This window comes from Aphis gossypii, chromosome 2 (assembly GCF_020184175.1).
Source record: "Aphis gossypii isolate Hap1 chromosome 2, ASM2018417v2, whole genome shotgun sequence".
NCBI lineage: Eukaryota > Metazoa > Arthropoda > Insecta > Hemiptera > Aphididae > Aphis > Aphis gossypii.
In genome coordinates, this window is record NC_065531.1 from 40,720,850 (window position 1) to 40,746,626 (window position 25,777).

General features: G+C 27.8%; 1 protein-coding gene across 3 annotated transcripts in view; it reads left to right on the forward strand.

The window, feature by feature from the left end:
- Positions 1-25,777, forward strand: part of LOC114120328 (facilitated trehalose transporter Tret1) — a 44,335-nt gene that overhangs the window by 5,034 nt on the left and 13,524 nt on the right. Inside the window, exons 1-2 of one of the 3 annotated variants that reach the window (XM_027982217.2) lie at positions 8,694-8,861; positions 24,490-24,836. In XM_027982217.2, coding sequence (XP_027838018.1) covers positions 8,830-8,861; positions 24,490-24,836 — 379 coding nt within the window. In that variant the 5' untranslated portion in view covers positions 8,694-8,829. Of the gene's footprint in view, positions 1-8,693; positions 8,862-11,434; positions 11,670-24,489; positions 24,837-25,777 lie in introns of those variants that run through there. The other 2 variants (XM_027982202.2, XM_027982209.2) reach the window with 2 other exon arrangements.

Genomic DNA, 25,777 nt, shown 5'->3' on the forward strand with positions numbered 1-25,777 from the left:
ATAATTTCCTTAATTCTATATTAAACACTGCAACTGCAGTGGAAATGATAAGTCAAGTATTACATAAATTGTAAATCACGTATGCATGAGATATATTATATAATCTATTAAAATTATTATTTATTAGAATAAACGTTAAAAAGAATTTATCGCTTTAGATGGTCAACAACATTTTTGAATAATATTATGATTGAATTTTTAATTTTTTTTCCGTAGATGTGCAAGTATAATAGGTATTAAAATATTAGTATAACTATAGATTTAAGATATATGTACGTATATTTCTCCCGACGATAAACATAATTTTGATTTTAGAGATGTAATTAAATAATTATCGTACTTATAAGATTTCGAATTCTATTTTAAATTCTTCTTGATGGTACCCAGGTATTTGACTCATAAAATACTGATTCGATTAAAATTAAAAACGTCAATAAACAGTATTGTTTATACTTTATATTTTGTTGTATTTTTATGTAGTATCACATGCATATTATGAATAATTCAAATTTAAAAGTGAATATTTTTAGTCGTAATTGTATTGGCTATTATCGTATCTTGGCAAGAATATTAAAAACACTCGCGAGTGCCATAGAACATTTTATAAAGCGCCGATTTCGTTTCTATTATTCACTCTAGTCAAAAGTATATATATTTACCCATATACCTACAGAGCAATTGATTTAAATCTGATAAATTATAAACGTTTATGTACATTTTATTTTTTTAACTATCATAAACACGCTGTTTACGGATAACATGTTTTGTTTAAATCGATGCATTCGAAAAAGTAAAGTTATGTAATATGCAATTTTTGATAAAATTCAACAAATTTATAAGTATTAATTTAATCGGTAATAAGCATTTTGTTTTTCATATGATGAATATAAAATATTAAAATCACCTCATGGTTCACTGAGGCATCTGATACTTATATTTTACTTCCAAAATATTACAATATTACCGGCATTTTGTACAGCCTCGAACAATATATATTATAATAATCTCTAAGTAGTGCATAGGTATTTTGTTATAGAAACCGACAAACTACGGTTTTTAAGATAGAGATTTTTTTTTTACGTTTGTAAGATAATATTTTGTAATAATTTTTATTATCAACTTATTTGCATTATACAGTGCATATATACACGTGCTTACATAATATTCTCGGAATTATGTTACATTGAATTATTAATGTAATAAGAAATGACTAATGCCTAATGGAAACGATTGCGTATTGATCTAGAGTTGAAATGTAATTATACATCGTTGAATGTATTATAATATTGTGTTAAGTGTGATCTGTAAATTAACGATAAATTTACTACTTTGTACTTAGTATTTGATCGTGATTTTCGCATATTATTACATTTATGTCCAATTCTATCATTCACACTTCGTTTAACTCGAACATCGTTACCGTTTTCTGGGCACTGGGTCTTCCTCGCATACATTAGCATATATTGTTTTATTATTTGTTCAGAAAATTATAATGTCTATATGAGTCTATACGCTATTGAGAGCAAATGCTTCGAAGAAGATGACAAGCAGATAATCTGGACTAATTGTCGTCGAGAAATTTTAAACGTTTGCATAAAGAATACCATACGATTACTTGTGAAAAACACCATTTATAAGTGTGGAAATGAATACTATGAATTATATCGAACATCATTATTATTGTATGGAATATGGGTCATCAATAACTTAGAAGTGATTGAAAAGTAAATACACGATATAAAACAACTCAAAAGTCAATAGCTGTAATATTACGTATTTAGAGTGTATTAAATATTTTTATATTTCTTCGAAGCTCGTAGCATCTAAAATAGTCATGAATAATAAGTAATTGACGCCAAACGTTTGTACACGAGTACCTTTTAATATATATTATAGACACCTATATATTATTGAACGTAGTGCAAGTTCATAATTAATTATTCTAACCACAAAGGACAACAACAACTTTAACAAGGAAAAAGTAGTCTGTATAAACATATTCTCAATTATAATAATAATATGTACTGTGGTAGGATAAGTTGATCAAAACATTACTATAATATGGAATCGGTTATTATCTATGCAACAGTTACCTAATAATAATTGTTTTACTAAATGTATCGTTTCCTTATGTTTACTGAAACTATACAATGTGACGTGGGTGTATTTAATAATATATCTTTTTGTTTTACGTGTACAACATACAACTATTATTGTCATGTACACATGGTTTACATTCAATTTAATCTTAGAAAACACATTATTTGAGTTCATATCGAATAATGTAAATTTTTACTATCATGTGTCATGTACGACTCTATTATATTACGATAATTATATAATATAGGTATCAATAAAATGAAATAATCACTAGTTATTACATAATTTTTGAAAAAATTGAGGAAGACGCTATACTTACTGCAATTAATTTGTAGTGGATAATAGGGTTTACGCGATGACACTCAAGAAAGCATTATTACTACTGAAGTAACCAAATTTGTATAATAAAAGAGAAGAATATTATCTATGCGTTTATTTTTTGTGGGGGAGAATTATTTTTTAAATTTAAAGTTTTTTTTTTTGTATTTTTCAATAAATTATTACAAATTAGTGCATTAAGTTATCGAACTTATAACGAACGTTTTAACATAAAAAAGGTACTCTTCTATATACTGTGAACAATTCCTGATTTTATAATAGTTCCAACTGTTTCAAGTAACTTTGGTTTTGATTTGAGAGGAAAATCATTTTTGTTGAAAAAAAAAAATACTTAGAATATTAGTTTTAGACATTTACATACCTATTAAGAGCAAGCTCATAAGCATAAGCACTGATATACATAAGTATTTGAAAAAATTATAAACTCTTTTTATAGTTGTTTGACCTGGGATAAATATTGTCTTGTTGTTTTCTTAGTATATTTTGTTTTTTAATATTATAATTTTTGTCTCAATTATTCTAAGAAATATTATACAATTAAAAATCTCAATAACTTTTACAAATTCACATTATACAATATACATAGATGGCGCATTTAACACTAGATAAAATACATAGTTCTAGTTAAATTAACTGTCACATCATATAAATATATATTCATGTCTTTATGAATAGGTAAGTGATTCGTCAGAGTCTGAATCACTTCTGTTAACTAATATTGTGCAGCTGATAAAAATATATTTGCTATCAAATACTGTCCACGTGTGGTCACAATCGCAATAAAGTTTATTTCGAATTATTGTCGTGATTTGTGAACCTCGGCTGTTATGTGATTTGTAATTTCGTAGTTAATTTATATAATAACTAGAATAATACGCACTATGACTAGATAAATAAAATTGACATCAATCATTTTGATTTTTGTTAAATTTATTACCTGAAAATATTATTGATTTATAGCATTGATTGAAGTTTTACCGGAAGGATATTAAATATTAATATTATATTATATTATAATAATGTTTAAATAATAATTATAATATATTATTTGATATTGTGGCAGTACCTACTAAGTATAGTACAATTCGTATAATTTGCAGTATTAATTATGAAAATGAAAATAGGCAGTAGGCACCTAGTATAGTTTACAAAAAGGTTTAATTATTGTGCATTGAACATTTTTCTTTGACAAACTATTTGTATATTTTATTTTAGTTCAAGTAAAATACAAAATAAGTCTGCAGTATGATTTATTTTTAAGTAAGGGTTACTACTGGAATCAATTGATGCAATATGCACTATAAGTACTTGATAGAATCATTATTTTGTTTTAAGTTGTATTAAACGTTATATAATCCCATAATCGCCTGACGTGAGAAAAATGTTTTTTGAATATACGTCTTAGACCGATGTTATAGTATATGAATTTACCATTAATTAATTAATATATTAGTATTTAAATAGTCATTCACTTATTGCTACTGTCTTATAAGACAAGTAGTAAATATATTTACTTTAAAATTTTTCATAATTAAAAATGACTACAGCGGCGAAAACGTATAGTAACTAATATTATTATGCTAATATTATGCTATATAGTATGACCTGCAGTATGAGCTGATACTTTCGTAGTATAATTTGTTAATCAAGAGGAGACAGATATCTAATTGAGCGTATATTTTAATTGATTGTGGTGTGTAATTATTTTATAAGCACATAAGGTATTTAATGAAAATCATTTTGGAAAGGTAGTTTTTTGTGACGTGTAATATGCAATATGCATATATTATATTTGCATGGATTATTTTTATTGGATTAAATCTACTAATAAATTTACAGTGTTTTTATTTTTTCTTAGTAGGTAAAGAAGTGGATAGTAAACGATTTTATTTTTTTTCACTTGTTATTTAAGCTATTACTGAAAATATTAATAAAAATAAAAATAATCTAGTGTATTTTTTTAACTTTGTTATCGAGTATAAAAAATTAATTTAACTTAATAAAAAGATGCATTTTGACATTTTTAATCCAATAGATTAATTTAAATCTATTTTTAAGCTTTGAACCATGTGTCAAAGTTGTAGTTTTAATAATACATTATTACAGTTCCATAAACTTGATCTATTTTTGTTAAAGGCGTGTATTGGACTGATTACTTAATATATAATGTTAAAAACCTTGATATCAATTGCCTAAAATATGTTTAAGACTATTATTATTTATTAACATCACAATGTGTATATCTGTATAGTAGACCACGTATTTCGTTGAATGGCACTGTCAATTTGTAATATACGTTTAAATTATTTTAAATTTTTTAGATAATTATTATTAATTAGTTCAATTGATATATTGATACAATTTTATATACGTTTGAAAAAGAAATTTTAACTACTGAATAAGTTATGAGTATAGTATTAAATCAATGATATGGTTTCTTTATTGTATTATGTGATATTTTTTATTATAGCTCTCTCAATTTAAACTTTCTTCGTGTTATTTAAAATAAAAAATCGCTAGTTCTTATATTTGTTCACTTAAAACTTTTATTATGAATTCACAACTGTTTTTTATGTTTTAAATTCTAATTTATACGACGATAATATAATACCAGCGCATATTTCGATTGTTATTATTGAGTTGTACGCTTTATTTTATTCGATTTCGCGGAAAATGTGAAAGTTACAAAAGTTTGTTTTTCTATTAATTAATTACTAATTAATTTTCTATACTATACGATCATAGTATATCGAAATGTCGAATATAGCATGTATTTGATGTGTACTCATTATAGCGTATACTTTATCAAGTTTAAACGTTTGGTTACAACAGACCTTGACCCGATCACATTGGAAGCAAAAAACAGGAGTCGTATATAGTATATTATACCTAATGTATTCCAATAATGATTTATGTTTGGTTAATCATATTCTTGTCGATTATTATAATATTTATTCGCTATCGGAAGTAGTTTTAAAAGCACTTTCTAGAAGGCATTTTTTCATCGGTTATCTAAACATTCTTAACCATTAAATTTGCGAGGACTTATATTTAAATAATTTATAATCTGATATTGTATGTGTTAAGCATAATATGGTAATATTATGTATTATAAAGACATAGTTCGGTTTTTTGTCAACTGTACCTATCGAAAGTTTAATTTTATACAAGTATAATAATAAATAAAAAAAAATCGAAATTATTTACATTTAACATTATCAATAAGGGTCTAGAGGTATTTCAAATATTCAAAATTATAACTCCATAGTTATACATACTAGATAATATATTATAATTTATAATTAATGGATATAACACATTCTCGCGGTATATTGGCATTCCTATTATACCGTTTAATATGAATAATTTATATAACAATTAGAATATTCGACCTAAGATTGAAAATTAATTTCATGAAAAATTTTAATTTTTGAAACCAAACTGTTTGATGACTTTATTGAAACATGAATTAATATTATGGTGTTTTACTGTTATTATTTGTTAAGTCGCGTGACTTGATATTGACAAGATATATCAAACGGTGGTTGACTGCGTTCAGTTCTCCTTCACTACTCCTACCATATCGTAAGTCGGTCAGTACTGAATGAGAGAAACGGACTTAAGATCATATCGGTCGTTCGTGAAATAAATAATAAAATCCAAATGTCCACGGACAGAATATTTAATAGATATTATTTGATGGGGCAAGTTGTACTGTTATACTCTCTCCCTTGTGACGTTGATACTCGTTTTCACTTATTTTCAGTTCATTCATTGTCTGTACCACACGTTTTAATTAACCACTTATCAGTATTCTGCTTGGTGACTGGCAAATGCAGACATCAATAATACTCATTTTAGTGATTTTGCTGTTGTAGTATACTATTATACTGCTGTATAAATGACGAGTGCTGTTGAATTTTTATTATTATATTCTGTTTAAACCAGTAATTGAATAGTCATAAATTTAAAAATCAAAAATATTAAATATTATTCGTTATAAATTAGTATTATACAATTAAAAACCTAAAATTTAGTCATCATTATTTATATCGTGACCTTAGATATGAACTTTATTCTTCAAATCATATCAATTGCAATATATAAAACCATAAACAATTTTTTTCGCAAAATAATTATTCTTTTCAATAATATTTAAAACGTAATAGGTACCTATGTTCATACTTCATACAATATCTAGTTTTCAAATATTTAACCTATTTGTTTTAACAGAGATCTGTATAGATAAACTATTCACATAATGTAGCAGATAATTAGATAATAATAAATTGTTATGTGAACTATGTACTTAATATGTTTATTCTTTTGTATTGTAAATATATTACCAAAAAAAAATGTACCTATATAAATAGTTTTCGTGTAAACATAATATTATATTACATGCATTGTGTATACATTTATGTAATGCCTGTCATTGGCATACATTATTTTACTTACTTTGAAATAAATTAACTATCAATTTCATGTACATGTAATTGCAGTTAATTGCGAATACGTATCTTTAAGTTGTTCAATCTGTGGAAAACAAATAGCAAAATATTTAACGACAATTTCGTTTATTATATAAATAAAAAATAGAGATACTCGTACCATATAAACATTAAAATATATACAATTGAAATGTTTTTGTTCTCAACCAGTTTGAATTCATAGTTCATTATAGTTCACAATTTATAAATAGAATTTCAAAAGTTTAGATTATATTATTTAATTAACAAGTTTTATCATCATTTTTATTATTACTATTTGTATCTGTAGTGAGATAAACCTACTTTGCTTGGTTTAATAACGTTTACCGAGATCGAGTCACCTCCCACCTTTAATTTCACAAACGATCTTTCCGCAATAATACAATACAATAGTACCAGTTAATAAAAATAATAATTCGTATAAAACCTAGAAACATTTCATAAAAAACGAATACGTAATATGTGGTATATGGTATCTATGCCACCGCTATACGCCTACTCATGTATTATAATATTACAACAGTAGTTCACGTATCTGATATAAAACGAATTGGTAAGTATTATAAATGATAATGGTTATGATTATTTGATCAAATTTATAAGATGTTACAATATTATATAGTTATAATAATATTATAATAATTTTATTGTTTAAATTATTTATTTATTTGGTGGTTTGTTCGTGTAATGGAATTTTAAGCACTTCACTTAGTGTTATTATAACACTATAGGTACTACAATAGCGAATTATCTGATATAACAGAGTACGTTATTTCCTAATTAATTTTGAGATAAGATAGAACCTATAAGACTAAATACCACTACACTAAACCACTAGTTATATCGTGGTGTTACAACACAGTTTTACTCTTAAATATTATAAATGAATTTTTACCCACAAAATGTATGTTATCTATACAGTCAAAATTGATTTTAAATTAGACGGAAGAGCCACAATCATATTATTAAAAAAAAAAAAAATAATAAAAGTATAATGATTAGCATTCAAACTCTTATCTGTCAAACGTATGTATACCTACCTAATATATACCTACTTAAGCTTACAGAGGTGAAGACTCGTGCGCTAACGCGTTCTGCAGAATTGTCTTTAGTTAAATTAATATAATCAGTAAACAGAAAGGTAATTTTTTATATTTTTTAAAATAGACTTTTTATTATTATTAAATGACCTTTAGTCTATATTTATAACTTATACAGTTTCATTAAACGGTAAGAAAAGTATAATACGTGTATTGTAGTTTGTTGCCTTGTTGTAGCCATAGTTTGATATCGCAGTATAAGTAATACAACAATATATGTATATATATATACTTATTGCAGTAAAATGTAGGTATATCTTCTAAGTTTAAATACTAAAGTACATTAATTTTCTAAGCTATTTGTCTATATTTGTTCAGTACCATTTTTTAGATCTAGAGTGTCTCTAAACCGCGTGATTGATTAAAAAATATATACCTACTTTTTTTTTTTTTTAATAATTGTCAACGATTTGCCGTTAAGCTATTGTCGATTTGGACGAAATAGCATAATTGATAGTATTACAATAAACTCGTAACCCTAGGTATCGATAAACTATATTATTCGCTATTCAGAAGTGAACACCTGTAATAAAATATCTATATACACCAAATAATATATAGGTAGCAATGGACTTATTACGATTTAAGTCATTATCAAACTAATCAGTATTAGTTGTTAAGTCATTAAGTACGGTAATTAGTTCGGTGGTTCTGACAACGAGTGGTTACTAAGTGTATTCGTTTTATACTTACTGCGAGAATGTAAAAATCGTCAGCATACAACCAAAATAAAATTTATGTGTTCCTTTTGGAATTTTCATATAAATTATTGGGATCTCAGCAAGTCGTCGATTACTTAAATGATCAGTTCAGGTTTACGGACAGTTTCGAAGTAAGCGTTTGGATAACATTAACGATAATATTAATAAGTTTGCGTTATTTTAGAATGTGACAAACTACAATATTGCATTGCTTTGTATTATTGCTGTAGCTTTTTTTTTTTATTTCCTTTGAATAGCAGTAGGCATGCACTATAATAAATATAAAATATACACATGAATTACATTTGCGCGTATTCTATTTAAGTTATTTAAAAAACGTTTTGTAAATTAAAATAAATAATTATTGCTAATTAGTGTTAAACGGTACTTAAATACGATTGTATCGTATTTGTGTGTCAACTTTACACTCCGTAGATCATAAATGTCGCTTAGAACATAATATTAAAGTGTCCTTATTATGGTTATTTAAACAATTAATCGTGTTACATGTGTTATTATATTTACACTATTATGTTTTACGAAGTATTAAATTAAATTTAATAAAAATGTCATTTTTTAATTTTAAAATTTGTCGACTTCAAATATACGTTTTCCGATTACTATCGTAGAAGACAGATTATTGTATTTTATTATTTTACCTAGGACAAAAAACAAGTACGGCGAGATTTGATACCGACCGTTTATAAGGAGTTTTGTATAGGCAATTTCCAAAGTTTTATCGCGTGTGTCATAAATGATCAATACCAGTGAGTTCAGCTGAAATGTAAAAAAAATACGGAACATCCTTGAACGTGAACGCACATACTCATGTTTTTCACTTTAAAGCAAGAATTTTTTTTGTCCGACATATTAAACTAGTAATAATATGAGAAATCTGAAAAATGTGTTTTTTTATTCTATTAGAAAATTTACAATCTATACTACATGCACAATAAAAAAACATAATGATTGATGACAGATATAGAATTATTTTTTTGTTTAAAGAATAATATAAGAAGGGAGGGTATCGAATGACGAATCCAATGAAAATATTTTTAAGCTCTATATTAAGTTTATTATTGTGATCGTTGCACTTTTATGATTTTTTTTTTAATCTTGTTATATGATTATTTTAACTCTTCAATTTTAAAATAAAATTCAAAGAAGTTGAATGATCAATTTCAACTAAACATATCTCATATAAAGAATTCAAATGTTTCTAGATTTTCTTTATATACACTAGTTTTATTATTATTAAGTATAAAATAATATAAAATATGTAGTTCATTATATTATTATGCTATAAATCAATTGGTGTACGTGTCGACAATTACAATTGTTGCCGTGTATATTAGGTAGAGTAGCGATTGGGTGGAAGGCGTTATGTGCTATACTAATAGTTTAATAAATTATTATTTTATTAATATATTTTTATAAACGGGACAAATCAAATTTTTTTTTTTTAATATTTATTTTGGTTCTTATGCGATTTCAATTTATTATTAAGTAAAACTCATATAACACACGTCATATGATCCCATCGTTGATCATAGAACTCGGTGAATTATATAATTTTAAAGACAACGTAGATAAGTGAAAAAAATTGAGGACTATTTTGACCGCGGCAAAAAAACAGAGTTATGATTGTGATTCGGCTTTTGAGTTTTAAGTAGCCAGAATATAAATATTGTTTTTAATAATGCGCTCGCCATACATATAACGTCACATGTATTGTAGTTATTCCTTTTCAAAAATAGAGTTACTATATAGATTCAAATACGCGATCACAAATCGCTTTTGATTACCACATTAAACGAGCGAACGTTTTAGTTCTGCGACTCCAGCGGTAACGCACCCATTAAAGTATTGAACTATTGGGGGCGTTCGAAAAGTTCGAAACGACGTTTGTTGTCGTGCACCGTCAAGTTCGTATCCATGCAAATTCGAAAAAAAAAAAAAACAATATCAGACTTCGAAGAAGCACGTCACTCCAGCCTTTCGTTAATTACACTCCGATGTATCCAGTGTGGGGTTCTACATCGATTATTATTGACTTAACCGTATCAATTCCACGTAACGGATTTTCGTTGCAAACAAGTCGACGTGTCGTTGAAATATTATATATATTATACGTTTTACACACATTTTCAGCGGTCTGGCGGAACGCAAAACACGTGTTCGAGTAACCATATACTCGTTGTGCATACAACCGCATACCTCACCTACACGTTTTATCGTAATACCTACTGATTTATTGTACCATCGCGCACGAGTGCCTCTCTGCAGAGTTCCGCAGTCATCGAGCGCCCGCGTTTGATCCGGACGGCGTTCGCAATATTCGCGGTTATCGATATAAAAATATTATTATTTTTTACGAGTCGTACGCGCGTTTCCTCTCCTTGACCCTTGTCTTCCGGTCGCCGTCGTCTATTGCAGCAGCAGCCGCGAATAGTCTGTTTGCAACAGGTAAGCCGAAATCGTTATACATTAATTATTATATTATTATCATATCATAACGTTATCAGCGTATTATTATGATAACGACAAATTCGAAATGGCCCACGAACGCACAACCGTGGTGGGGGCATTTACTCGAAAATGCTCGCGCATGTGCGCGTGTGCGCGCGCGTTTTCATACCGTATAGGGTGAACCGGTGGGGTCAGAATATTGTCTGTCTCGGCAGTGGTCGCGGCGCCAAGCCCCCTTCTCAATGTCAGCCCGAACATCACACCGATATCGGTTGCAGCTATATACTTATTATTACCTATATAGTATTATACGGTGTCGGGTTTTTTTCCCGCTCGCGCATTCCGACATTTCAAAATAAAAGTGAATCGAAACAATCATATTGGCGTATAACTACTACTACACACACCGATTATATTAATTTACATTTTTTGCCATAACGCCCGTTCGTCGACGTCGCCTTTTCATCACCGTAAGTTTTAATACAAAATTTGTTATCTCTTATAACGCTACGATCATATTGAATAATGATATATACTACCTGTATTAATTGAACAGCCGGTGTTTGGTTATAGGTATATACGAGGATTTTCGACGCGCGAAACCACGTGTACTTATAATAATATTCTAATAATCTTGTGCTTGTTATTGGGCAGACTCGGTGCAGGTTAAAAAATTATTATTTAATTTTAAGATTGTACTGAATAGTACAAATGGTACTTTAAATGGTTTAATGTATAGTAGTTTGTCTTCGTCATATGTAATATTGTTATTTCGGTCGGTAGTAATTTCTAAGTATTTATAACTCTGCATAAATTATAATGGAGAGTTGCAAATTGACGGAACCGAGAAAAAAAATGTTTATCGAATAATTTTATAGCAATAAAGGAAGTCTTTATAGTCGTATACTCATCGCATCTATATAGTTTATGTCCACGGACGTCGTAAGTCATGTGACAATCGTCCAACTACTCTGACTGCACGTTATGCTGTTTTAATGGCATTAATAATTTGCATTTGACGGTCGTCTACAGTCGGGCGTTGCCGTCATCGTCGTCGTAGAGGAATACTCGAGGGGCCTATTGAACAAAATCCAAATTGTCGTTCCACGTTTACCACCCCGGCGCCTATTCCGAATTTCTCAACCCGACTAGATTCGAATTTAGGGAAACGAGCACGTCGTTTAAATCTGTACGACACTAATGCATTCCAGTGAATAACGATGTGAAAACGGACTAGTGGCAGTATAACGCATATAATATATTATATAATGTCTTAGCGGTCACCAGTGCGCGATGTTATAGAAAAAACAATTTAGTGTGATGTCCACGTTCTATTTTTTTGTGCAACTACTGAAATCGATAAATTATTGGCTGTCATAATTATTACTTATTAATACGTTCTAATGTTTAGTCTATAATTATTGTCAATCTACAATGTCATAGGTCGAATACTCATATACTTAACATAATGAAGAAACATAAACTTAATATATTATGATAAAAGTATAAAATTAAGATAAACATAATATATATCGTTTTGCCTGTAGTAAGAATATCACTTACCACGCCACTGCAGGGGCACTGGTCCTTCTATACCGTTCGTGTTGGGATTTCAATTACATATTATGATAATATTATTCGTACGCGGGTTGTGCGCGAATGATATCATAGTATATTATAGTTTTTAATTTATATGTGTAACTTGTTTTTAACTCGGAGATGGTATAGCAGTATTGTCGCGGTCTTCGTCTGCTATAAAAATTATTCGCGATAACTAAAAACGTGTGTTGATTGGCCGGTTTTTTGCAATCGTTCAGGCATTACACCGTAATGTTTATATAATATTATGTACTTACAATAAATTGTTATCACACACGTTTGACGTCAATATCATTATAATTTAAAGGCAATAATTTTTATAATTATACTAATATCAATAATTATGTTAATAAATATTGCTGCACTGGTATGGCTCTTATTTCATTTTATTCTTCGCAGAGTTACGCACGGAATCTATTGGTTTTTATAACCACATATTATTTTAATATGCATCATTTAATATAATATCGATAGGTACTCGTGTTTTCACTTTTTCAGTCATAAACTCACACCCGGCAATATACTCTCTAAGGTTTTATCATATTCTTATACATTTCTGGATTGGAAAAATGGTATTTTTGGTATGTTATTTGAATTTTACCAAAATTCATAAAGGATTTACACAAATAATTGCATTCGATCTTAGGTTGGATTATTTATTTTATATTTTTACCGAATATTTGTTACTCGATATTTATAAGGATGTATAGTAATTATGTTTAAATGTGTTTTCAATATTTAATAATTCCCAGTTTCAGTCATTTTTGAAGGACTGAAAACATTTTATAGATTAATATATTCAATTTTAAATTCTATATTTTATTTTAACACGACTAGAAGAATTTGAAAAATCAGTTAGGTAGTTATTTTTTTCAATAATTGTTTAAATTGGAATTACGGATAAATCATAAATGACTTCATTATTTTGTATTTTTTTTTTTATTACTCCAATTTTAGATATTGGCTATTGTTTATTAAGCAAGTTTTTACTACATATTTATTCAATAAGATTACAAATTTATCGTAAATAATTTTACTAAGCTTAGTAATTCAAGGATAAGACCTACCTATTCTATATTATCATATATTGTTATATTTGCTTAGATTACGCACCTGTATCATAATATAAGTTTTATAATCTATTTCAGAGTTCAATAATTAAACTTTAAAACACAAAACCTTATAATTTATTAACGATTTAATAGTATGTACAAAATATTTAAAATTTAACTTCGATTTTCTTTTATAAATTAATAATCTACAGACGTTGATTTGAGGAAAGAGTAGGTAAACAATGAGTTATAAATTTATAAAAAAATATCATTCCCTGCTGTAAACATTGTTTTACCAAAACATCTAAATTTTGAATAGGTTACACTGTAAATAAACAACAAAAGCACCCTTCGAATTTAAAATAAATAAAAGAATTAACCAACTTTAAAAATGTAAAAAAATAATTCCCCTATAGTCCCTATAGTTATCAAAACTAAGTTTTATAAGTATAATAGTAGATATCATAATCTAAAATATTGCACGGACTACCTATCTATGTTTCGTTATATCATAACTAAATATAACTTGTAAATAATGCATATTTAATATTTATTATCATAATTCATAATAATATATAAACATAAACAAATAATAATAGTACGATTTATGACACAACAACATACAGCCTAATACAACAACAACAACAACGACAACAAGTTGTACAATTCTTGGCGAGTGCCTACTAGATTTAAGATAATACGTAAACTACAGAGAAAAGTAAATACACATACATAACATACTTATACTTGTTGGTTCTTAAGTTTCTTTATGCAAAATAGTGTCGATAATATGGATAATATGTATAATATATGTACACGAACGCGATTACACGAAACATCACGGTATATTATAATATATATATCTGGTGTCTGTGGCTTGTCCAAAGCAAAATTAATTCCTCGCAAAACGTTTCTATAATATGACGATTGAAATGATAAATTAAATTCGTTTGTTCTCTTTGAGTAGTATACTATTATAATATATGTATTAAAATCCAGCTCATATTTACTACATATCTTTAAAACATTTATTTTGTAGACATGTTATAGTTGTGCTACGCGTATTACATTCGAAATTTGTTTTTACGAATTATAATATTTTATGTTACAACAATAATAATAATAATAATAGTATATTTATTATGTATATTGTTTTGAATTTAGGTATTGTGTGTGTAATTTACTGAATATTCAGTTGTCGATTTAATATTTATTGTATTTTTATTGTATGAGATTAATCGGTGAAGAGGGGTGACAATGTTTTTTAGAGTTTTAACTTTTTTAACATTATACATTTATAATTAGTAAACAATAATTTTTCAATTGGCAAAAAAATAGTTTTTAAAAATATTTATAAAAACGAAGTATGATAATATGCCTCAGACAAACATCGATACAAAAAATAGGAAGGAATCCTTGTTTATCAAAGTAAAACACGCTAGGAAAGAGTTTTTACCATCTACCAATACGCTATAGGTGTTTTACTCTGCGTTTTTCGTTATAGATGTTTTAGTGTTCGATCAGCGATATTCTTCCGCTGTATAATCAATTACAGTGCATAATATTATAATAAACGTATTATAGTGGCGATCGAGCAATAATCAATGAGGTTCAATTGTGACAGTATATAATTGTTGTTCAGTTATAGAATTAATGTAATTCAAATTTTAATCGCATTTCATTCGAATCAATTGTATTAGAGTTTAGAATTCACTATACATCTATGCACACACACACAAATGACAATGAATTAAATTAAAAATTACCAAGATCGTATTCGCATTTATAAATAATTCACCACATTGAGATAAAACAAAATAATGATTCATTACCTCCGTATATTATATGTATATAATAGTAAACAGATCACGTGCATCGAGTTTTAAATTTATTTTGTAATTATTAATATTATATGCTTCTTGGTTACAAGTTTATTTATAGTCATAATACGTCGTAGACTCATGTCGTTAAAAAAAAATCATCAACGAACTTCAATTTCTTTTTATTTTACTCTTGTAATTATATAATATTGTTTGCTTTTTAACACTAATTATTTTATGGTGTTTTTATTACACACTTTAAAATAAGTTTAAGTTTATGAATGGTTACGATGTTGTAAGGTTTTATTTGGCGAAGTTCAGCTCGTTGTCATAATAATAAATTTACACGATTGATAATTTTTCAAAAATGTTATTGCGCTTAAAGTTTTTAAGTAGTTTATAGTATACATATAAAAGTACATGTAGTATCCATATAGTTATGACGTATGTTATATTATACTTATAATTATGCAAATAATAGGTATAAATTATATAATTACCTATAAAATTATAATTGTTTTTGATATTCAATACATATCTCTAAAATATATATTTTTATAAATTTTTGAATATTAAAAAAAGGAACCATTTCTCTTGATATAATTGATGTATAATTAATAATTATGTTTCTAAAATTTGCTCAATAAGCTATGATTCACTTCATAATTAATAGTTATAAAATATTTTGCGGTTGTAACTAGTAAAGTAGGCTCCTCATATTATATATATTAATAAAAAAATATTGAACTAAATTACAATAATATAATATTTGTACGGAAAAATATTTTTTATTTATAAAAAGCATAGTAGGTAATTATTATCTATATTATAATATTATAGAAGGTATATTTTTCTAATATTTTAATTTTTGCTCTATTTTTATATTGAGTCAATTTAAACTCGTTAGTGTTTTACATGCTGTCTTAATGTTAATGTATATTACCTATATATTATATTGCCTATACATAATATGAAAGCTTATAAAAAGCTTAAAAAATAATCTGTTTCTTAAAATAGCCAATAGTTAAGATAAGAATGAGCAATAATGATTAATTGGTGTATTTTCGAGAAGTTTATGAGTTTTCTTTTTGGTATTTACTGTTTATCTTACACTCTCTATTATATTAAAATATACAATCGTCCAAAAATACGTTATCATGTTTTTGAAAGCCACATAAAAATAAAATATGAAGGGGGTTTTTGTTTCTATAATATTTTACTACAGTCATTAGATGATAAGAGGTAATATAGTTTCAAGTGATGGTAAATATTTAAATTTTATGGTGCATATTGCATTTCAAATGCAATTCATCGATTTTTATGTATCATATAGTGCAAAAAAAACTTTAAAATATTTATTTTTAGATTATTAGCAACGAGATTAATGTATTGGTTTTACATAATGTATTTATATATTTGTGAAATCAGACATTTTTTAATGAAGTAAATGTTTCAATATTTAAATTTCAGAGTGGTTTTTGGTAGCTAATTGGATCTGAAGACTATAATAATTGGTAGTGTTAGTACTTATGGAATTGGAAATTTAAACGAAAATTTTTTTTAAAAATATTATTCATACAAAGAACTTGGAACTTTTTATCATTATATGTTTATTATTATTTACTGTACATAATGACATTTTCAAAATCGTTTAAGATTAATTTTCATCTATTTATATTATACGAAGTACGAACTTATTAACACAGTTGTACGGTACATATTAGTTTTGGCTTATGAAATAATATTAGATTAATTATTAATATTATTATAAAGTACGTAATACCTATACGTAGTATGCAATTTGTTTTTGTAAAAATTAGTTCAAGTCACGAATAGCAATATAAATATATGATTAAATATATAGGCTGACAGACCATCTCCCCTCAAAATTATTTCCAATATTCTGTGATTTATCCTTGAATTCAAATTTAACATATATATTATTATAGTGAATTATTACTCAGTGCCAAGGTACAATAGATAGCTACAATACAAAAAAGTGACTTTGCCCGGCTTATAATATTGTAATAAACATCGATTTCATATTTTTAGTTCTTCTGCATAATACATTAAAGATTATGTTTAATGTATAAGGTTATTTATTTATTTACAATTTCCTTAAGAGGACGCTTCACCCGCATACATTGTCGCCCATCTCTATCTAACAAATAGACAATATAGACAATTGTACGTTCTGAATAATCCATATTTTAATTCTGTTATGAATTTACAATTTTAAAATACTTATAAATTATAAATTTTAATACTACGTTTAAAACTAAAATGTAATAAACTAATGAAATAACTTATGAGATTCAGTGGCCAATATTTATTCTTTTAACCTCTCTAGAATGATTTATTCTAATATTATAACATAGCAAAGTAAAATGAATTATTTAAAACGTACAATTTGCAATTTTATTTGTTTGTAAGACCAAGTAAACACATGTGGATTTATGCTAGTCTTTCACTTCATCAGATACATAATAGACACTTTTTAGAGATGATCGCGTAAAGGCCATAGGGTTGTATAATATGATTGTTTATTTTTCACTGATCTTTATTATTGATATTATGACCGATACTTGCTTCATCTACTAATATCCGATTTGTCGAAACAATTATGCAACATTTAATCGACAGATACATTTGTTTCACGTTTAAGAGGACGCTACACTCGTACCTATGTATGGTCTCTATTTTATATTATTATATACAGCATAGCAAATTTTCATTTGGTGGAATCAATTTTATGCTATTGGCTTTAATATTGAAGTCAGTTTACCTATTATCAAACTTAAAGGTGATAATATTATCTTGAGCATCTTGAAGACTGTCATTGATACTTTAATTTTTAAATGAATTATGAACATTTTAAAGTTTAAATATTTGACATAACTATACAACTCATAAGTCATAATATTAACATTAAAGTTAACAGCATAAAATTGATTCCGCTGAATGAAAATTTGCTACACTGTATCATGTATGTAAGATGGATACAACACATGCGGTTGTGGCGTCCTCTTAAGTTATATAATATATATCAATCTGATAAATCTTTGCATTAAAATTTGCTACTGATCTGATCTGTAAGAGCTACACATGTTCTTGCTATACCATTACTTTAAATATGTTCGGCCGTTGTAAATAGATTTTGATTGAGCTTGGAAAAATTGTTGAGCGTCACATCAGTAAGTGACCTGTACAAATTTCCCTTTCTTTCTCGTATTGTTCACATTTACATAAATTTTATAAAGGTACCATATCAACATTTGTGAAGAATTTTTTAAAAAACTAAACTACAAAAATAAATATCAATGCCAATACAACTGATACACATTCCTTGGTTACTCAAAACTTATGAACATTCAAATTACGTATTAATCTACCTGTTATACAATAATTTGATTATTTTATTGTTATTTTATGATAGCAATTCAAATAAGTCATAGCTTATCGTAAATAACTTAATTATTTTATAAAATTTTAATATGTACGAAAAATAGAAATTATAATGAAGTAGGTACCTAGTTCAATTGCCATGCATAAATGTGTTTTTAGCTTAAAGCTTTTGACGGAGACAAACATTGTGGGAATGCTCTGTTTACTTGCAGTATACACATTACATATAATATCTTAATATACAATCTTGTAGTAAATTTCTTGCAATCAGCATTCATTATTAGTTATTAAATACATAAATTATTTAATGATATGTCGCGCGTTGTATCTGCGATATCTTTAATATAAAATAACTAATCTAACGATAATTTACGAAATTGTTATCGGTAGTAAATATTTAAATAAGTTTGAAAAAAATAAAGTAATATAATAACCGTGTTGACTTAAAGTTAAACCTACGCGTAATAAATGAATAAAAAAACCATTTTAATTGTTATTGAAACGGAATTTTAATCTCTGTACAAAATATCTATTGAGCAATAATACTAATTAACTTTACAATTTATTAATTTATCGGTAAATGCGCGTATTAAAGACACGTTTTAGTTATATCTCCGAAAAATCAATATCGTAGCTACAGTATTTTAATTTGAATGACAAAAAATCGGTATCGTTCCGTTTTACGTCTGAATACAAAATGCCATCGAAGAGACGTGGCTAAGAAACGACCGTACGATTATAGGACCTATGTCACGTCTTGACAATAACATTTCCAATTGAGCCACAACACCAACCACCAAGTCATTAGGTAGTTATTGTGTTTGAAATAAATTATATTCGAAATTTGAGAAGCAATTTTCCTTTGCCGCTCGTTTAAGTGACGTACTATTTGTTGATTTGTTTTGACGTATGCGTGGAAATATCGAAGAGCTACAGTTATTCTCCATAAAAACTCGAACGGTCAGAAATTTCCGAAATTTCTAAGTAAATTTACATGGCAAACGAGTACCTAATACGTGTCGTTTGCGGTGACGTAATGGACTGCAGCTTACGTGTAATTCCACACGATTTTCATTGATATTCCAACAATTACAATACCCAGTTATGTGAGCGACGATAAAGCGATCAAACCGCGATATGAAATATAATTATAACAATATAATGTACAGTTAATTACGCGCAAAATACGTGAAATACGTGAGGAAACGTTTGCGTCGGGCTTTTCCGACGTCGTTGTTTTACTGAGATCTCCGACCGATCGACTGCATCCGCGTTAAAAATATATGGCCGATCTGCCAAAACACGCATCGGAGATTCGCGGAATTCCATGGCCTCGCGCACTTAACCTGTCCAGCGCATGTGCAATATAGCGTTACAATCATTATCGTTGTCCATTACGATTTACGAGTTCCATAACCGTACGACGACGTATACGATGCAGTTTACAAGTGTTATATAATGTTGTGTTAGCGTCACGGTTTTCCGGTATCCGCGTTAATGGTATAGTAATAATAATGACGATAAAAAATGTACACCGCGTCGATTGGCGAGTATTAAATATTGTTCCGACTGTTTCAAAGCTGGGAGATGTGAAGCGAAAATTGTAGTGTTCCCTTAAATTTACACGTATTTTATATACGTATCTCTATTATGTTATAGGTATGTACTGTCGCTTGATTTGCAGAAGTGACGAGCACCAAAACCCGATATCGTCTTAACTTTGTATTTTCTAAGTCAATGACTGCAATCGTCCCTATTTATTAGCCAGCACTGCTGTTAACTTAATTCGCCGTACGATCAAACATAATATATTTATTATGTTCATCGAATTACTTATTTGTATCTTCAAAGCTCAAAATGTCGTTATCATATTAGAATATTTCGGTATTCTGTGGTTTTAAGTATAGAACGCTAAACGATTACATAAAAATGTCGGTTAACGACATTGTTTGTATTAATCAATTTAAAAATTAGAATACGATTGAAGACACGCGAAACGACAGACGACGTAGCTGTCAATCACAATATACCATAAATACGATATTGGTAACCGAGATATTTTACAGTTTGCTAGAACTGTTTAGCAAACCAGAGTATTGTATGAGCACAATAATATTAAGCAATATAATTATATTATCTGTGTGTTTCTACGTTTATTTTATTTTGTTATGGACAGTATAGAAGCCGCTTATTATTAGAAACACTTTGGGACCAAGGTGAAATGTGTCAATTAATCGATTGTTTCTAATAATAGGCGATTAGTAAATAGATTAAATCGATTAGATAACTCCAATAAGTCTCGGGACCAGAGCTTTGACGGATAATCGAAAAGACGGTTAAGCCGGCAACAAACATTTTTTTAAACATACATACGTATTTTTTATAATTTGTTTAATAATTATAACACGCATATTGATATAGTTGGGAAATATTACCTATTATTGGTACATTATTATTATTTTTTATTTTTTTCAATTTACATACATACTTACATATACAAGGTTATACGATTTTACTACAATACACAAGTAGTCCGTGTAAGTGTGACCTGACGGTTAACCAAGAAAGACGGTTAATCGTTATTACGTATTACGTACGCCGAAGCTGAATTACAAACGATACGTGCCTACAGAAAGAGCATTCTTATAAGTATAAGTATTGTACTTACGATAAAGTTCAGTAAAAATAAACGTTACAATAGAAAAGATAAGATCAAAGTACATCGAATATCGCCAGATAACCGGTGTATCTTCGCCTATTGTTTCAATAACGCGATTGTACCAATTATCCGTGCTCCTAAAAAGCGGCTTCTACTGTATTATGATTTTCACTCTCAACATTTTCTAAATAGTTAACCAGCCAAAAGTCATTTTATTAATGTACTTATACTCTTCAATCATAACTTGCGAGCCATAGGTAAAGTATAATGATCAACGGCGATAAAAAATGCAGATTTAAAATTCCTCCATTTACTTCATTTATTTTTATTAAATAAAAATAATACATTTTTTCTCATGGAAAACGGTACAAATAGATACAGAAATAAGTTGTTCACGTAGGCATGTGAAATTAATACCTTGTGAATTGATCCGATGTATTTGACGGATTCCAGATGGCTTTCAAAAAAAAGTTTAACGAACTGGTAAATTCCTTAACAGCTCCAGATGAAAAATATTAAAAATTAAATCAAAGCTCAAAGCCATGTCAATAAACCTAAATTTCTATGTATTAATAAATTCACAATAATATATGATTTTTCTATGTATATAATTATTATAATTTATCTACTTAGTTTACCCACCCTCTTTTAAGACAGTTTTAAGTCTGTATAAAATAAAAATGAATTTGTGTTGTTAAATCCAGAGCCATTGGGAAATTGACCTTTTTGTAAACGGGAACCGAATGGGTTACGTCCGATTTATTCATGACTAGTCCTTTAATTAATGACATCTGAAACATGTCGCATACTCCGACATAATTAAAACACGATTGAAATAGTTGTTGCAGTTTTATGAACTTATTTGAAAAATAAAAATATAAAATAATATAAATACTAGTAGATTTTTTAAACTTAAGTTTTCTGTTAAGAAATAACTTTATAGGTACTATATTTTAGTAGAAATTGTACGGTATGATATTTTAAGGGTATTTAAGTGTAAATGTACTTAAAAAAATATTTATTTTTGTCTATTAAGTTATTTTAACAATTTATTTTTTGCGTTTTTAAAGTTTACTCATATTTAGCGGCACATGTATTACTTGTATGTAAATATATCTTATAAATTATTGTTGTTTGTAAAACATTTTATTTATAATATGTGAATACAGTGTTTTCCTAGGTATTTTCATTATCATCGAGGAGTGTTTGTGGGAAGGTATAATATTATACTAGGCATCATATTTATGTATTATAATATCATTGTTCACAAAATAAACAGTACGGCTCCAAACGAGCGTTGACACGAAATTTTACTAAACTTCAAATAACATTTATTTATAGTATGTGTGATGTGTATATGCCTATAACATACACGTGGCATGTGCTGTGCTATTATAAATTTATATATAAATAGTATATATACTTATACACTACCAATCGATGAAGTGTGTTGCTGCGTATAATTTTATAAGTCTACGTCGAAAATCTAATCAAATAGCTGCCTCATCTGTACTTTTCCAAATAATAAAATCTGTGAAATTGCTCTGCTATATGTATAGTATGTTTTATTAGAGTGTATTTCTTCCAACACACCGTTTCCGATCACGAAGCAACAATTTGTCACTAGAATTAAATTTAACCATTAAAATGACTTACATTTTTAAGGATATTTTGTAATTTATTTATATTGATATTAATATGATTCAGTATGATCGACTTATGTTTTCCATTAACATTGCATAATATATATTTTACTAAAATATTATATCATATATTATTGTTTGTTATATAGAAATTATATCGTATTGGCGTCATGACAAACAAAAAAAATCGAGTTTATATGCACGTGGAATAATATATTTTAACTGCAAAAAAACAACTAAAATCGTTATTTTTCCTTTATCCAATTTCATTAACATTTGTACTTCAAATGTACATAGAAAAAGTTGTATACTTGAATTTTCGGTATTTTTAAGTCGATATAATAATTACTTCTGAGGAATTTTGTATTTTATATTTAAATTTTTTGTAACTTGGAAAAAATGTAATTTTTAATTTTTTAATTTTAATGAAATAACTAAATAAAGTTTAGAAAGAGCAAAACCATTTTAAGAATTATATCATGTAAAAATACTTTTTACACATTTTGTGAAAATGTACGGTTAGTTTATGAATTAGATCCAAAAAAAAAAATATAGATTACTATTTTTTCAAAAACTGGTATAGATGTATTTTAATTTGAAGCTGCAGGTGTTATTTGAAAACCCCTAAACATTTTTTACTCTCGCCCTCTAACGTAGAACTAATTAATATTCTATTAAAATCTTTATACACACCAAACGCAAATTAATATTCATTAAATCTTAATAGTTTTTATAATTACTCGAATATATTATATTATTAATTAGTAATTACTATCCACCGTATATGCGATAGATAATGCCCATTGACGAATAGTTCATTTTTTCGTAGCCACCTCGACTCGGGATTTAGTGAAGTAAAACTATAAACATTTTGGTAATTATAATTACTTATTGAGAATCTTAAGAATGTGTACTCGGGGCACCACTTGTTTATATTTACAAGTTTAAAAAATCGTATTATTGCCCTTGACTCGTATTTTGGATTTTCAACTAAAGGTTAGGAATTACGTCGCGTTACGCATTACAATACGATATTATGTCTTATCGTGATCGTGTATATTATTAAAGTATTATATTTTATATTAATAAATTATATTGTTTGCCGTATATAGGAAACCGCCGAGACCGCAACCCCAGCAGACACACCGGTTGAATCTGAGCGGAGGCGGCGGTCCCCCCCGGAGAAAGACGTCTGGTTACGCGCGGCCGCAGTTCAACGGTCCTATGGAGTTAGAGACGCTGATGGAGGAAGGGGCCTCGCCCGGCCCAGGTAGCCGAGAAGGCGAAGCGCCGACGGCGGACGACGGCACTCGCGTATCGCTCTCCAACGGGGACAAAGCTTCACATAGCCATCGGTCACAACAACCACAACAAGAAGAACTCAACTCCGCCGCCGCCATGAAATCGAATTCCGATCGTCCGCGTAGCTCGCTCAACCTTTACCTGGCCGCATGCACGGGTAAGCGTTTTGATAAATAATATTTAAGACGATTTAATAATATTATAATATATATATATATATATATATATTATATTACAAATATATCAATCTCACGTACCTACTTTGAAAATCGAGTTAGGTTTAGTTTAGGTAATTTTTTTTTCATATTATTATTTCAATTGGTTCTTCTGCAGACCTCATGATTTAAAAAAAAAAAAATCTCTTTATCATATCGCTAAAATTCTGGAGGTCCGTCTGTTTTTAGTTTACTTGCATACTTATACAGATTTACATTCAATCAACGTTGAGTTGTGTTAAAACATTTAAAATAAAAATAAGTATAACCGATTTTTTTTTTGAATTTTCGTTTTTCAAATTTTCGTTATTTATAGTTGATACGAGGTTTAGTCTATAGAATTACATTCGTTTTAGTGCGGTTTACTCGTTAAAAGTAGATTTGATTTTATGAGTACCTCAAAGAATGGAATTAAACAAAAATAACCAGCATAACTAAACTTGGAGCGTGAGATGCGTTGTGGATGAAATGCCGATACTTAAGGATGTATAAGAATGTCAGTGTTCCAAAGTAGGTTAGGTGTTACCATGAGAAAAAAAAATAATTTCTACCATTTAATTAATTAACCCTAAAGATTTTTTAAATCAGTTTTTTTTTTATCCTTAACTATATATATAAATATATATAAGTACGATATTATTGTGTTCATGTTAAGGTAAGACAAAATAGTCGGTGCGGAACGTTTCTGGTTGGGTCATTATTTCAAACATATACAAAACGAATTGGTTTCTCAATATAAACGGTTAACTTTCTTTTTGTTCGCTCTTAAATCGTTTTGTTTTATTTATAAGAAAAAAAAAATAAAAATAAATGTTTAAATTGTTGCTTTTATTAATTGAATTCAAGCAGTAGAAATAAGATAAGAGATTTTCCAAACAAATTC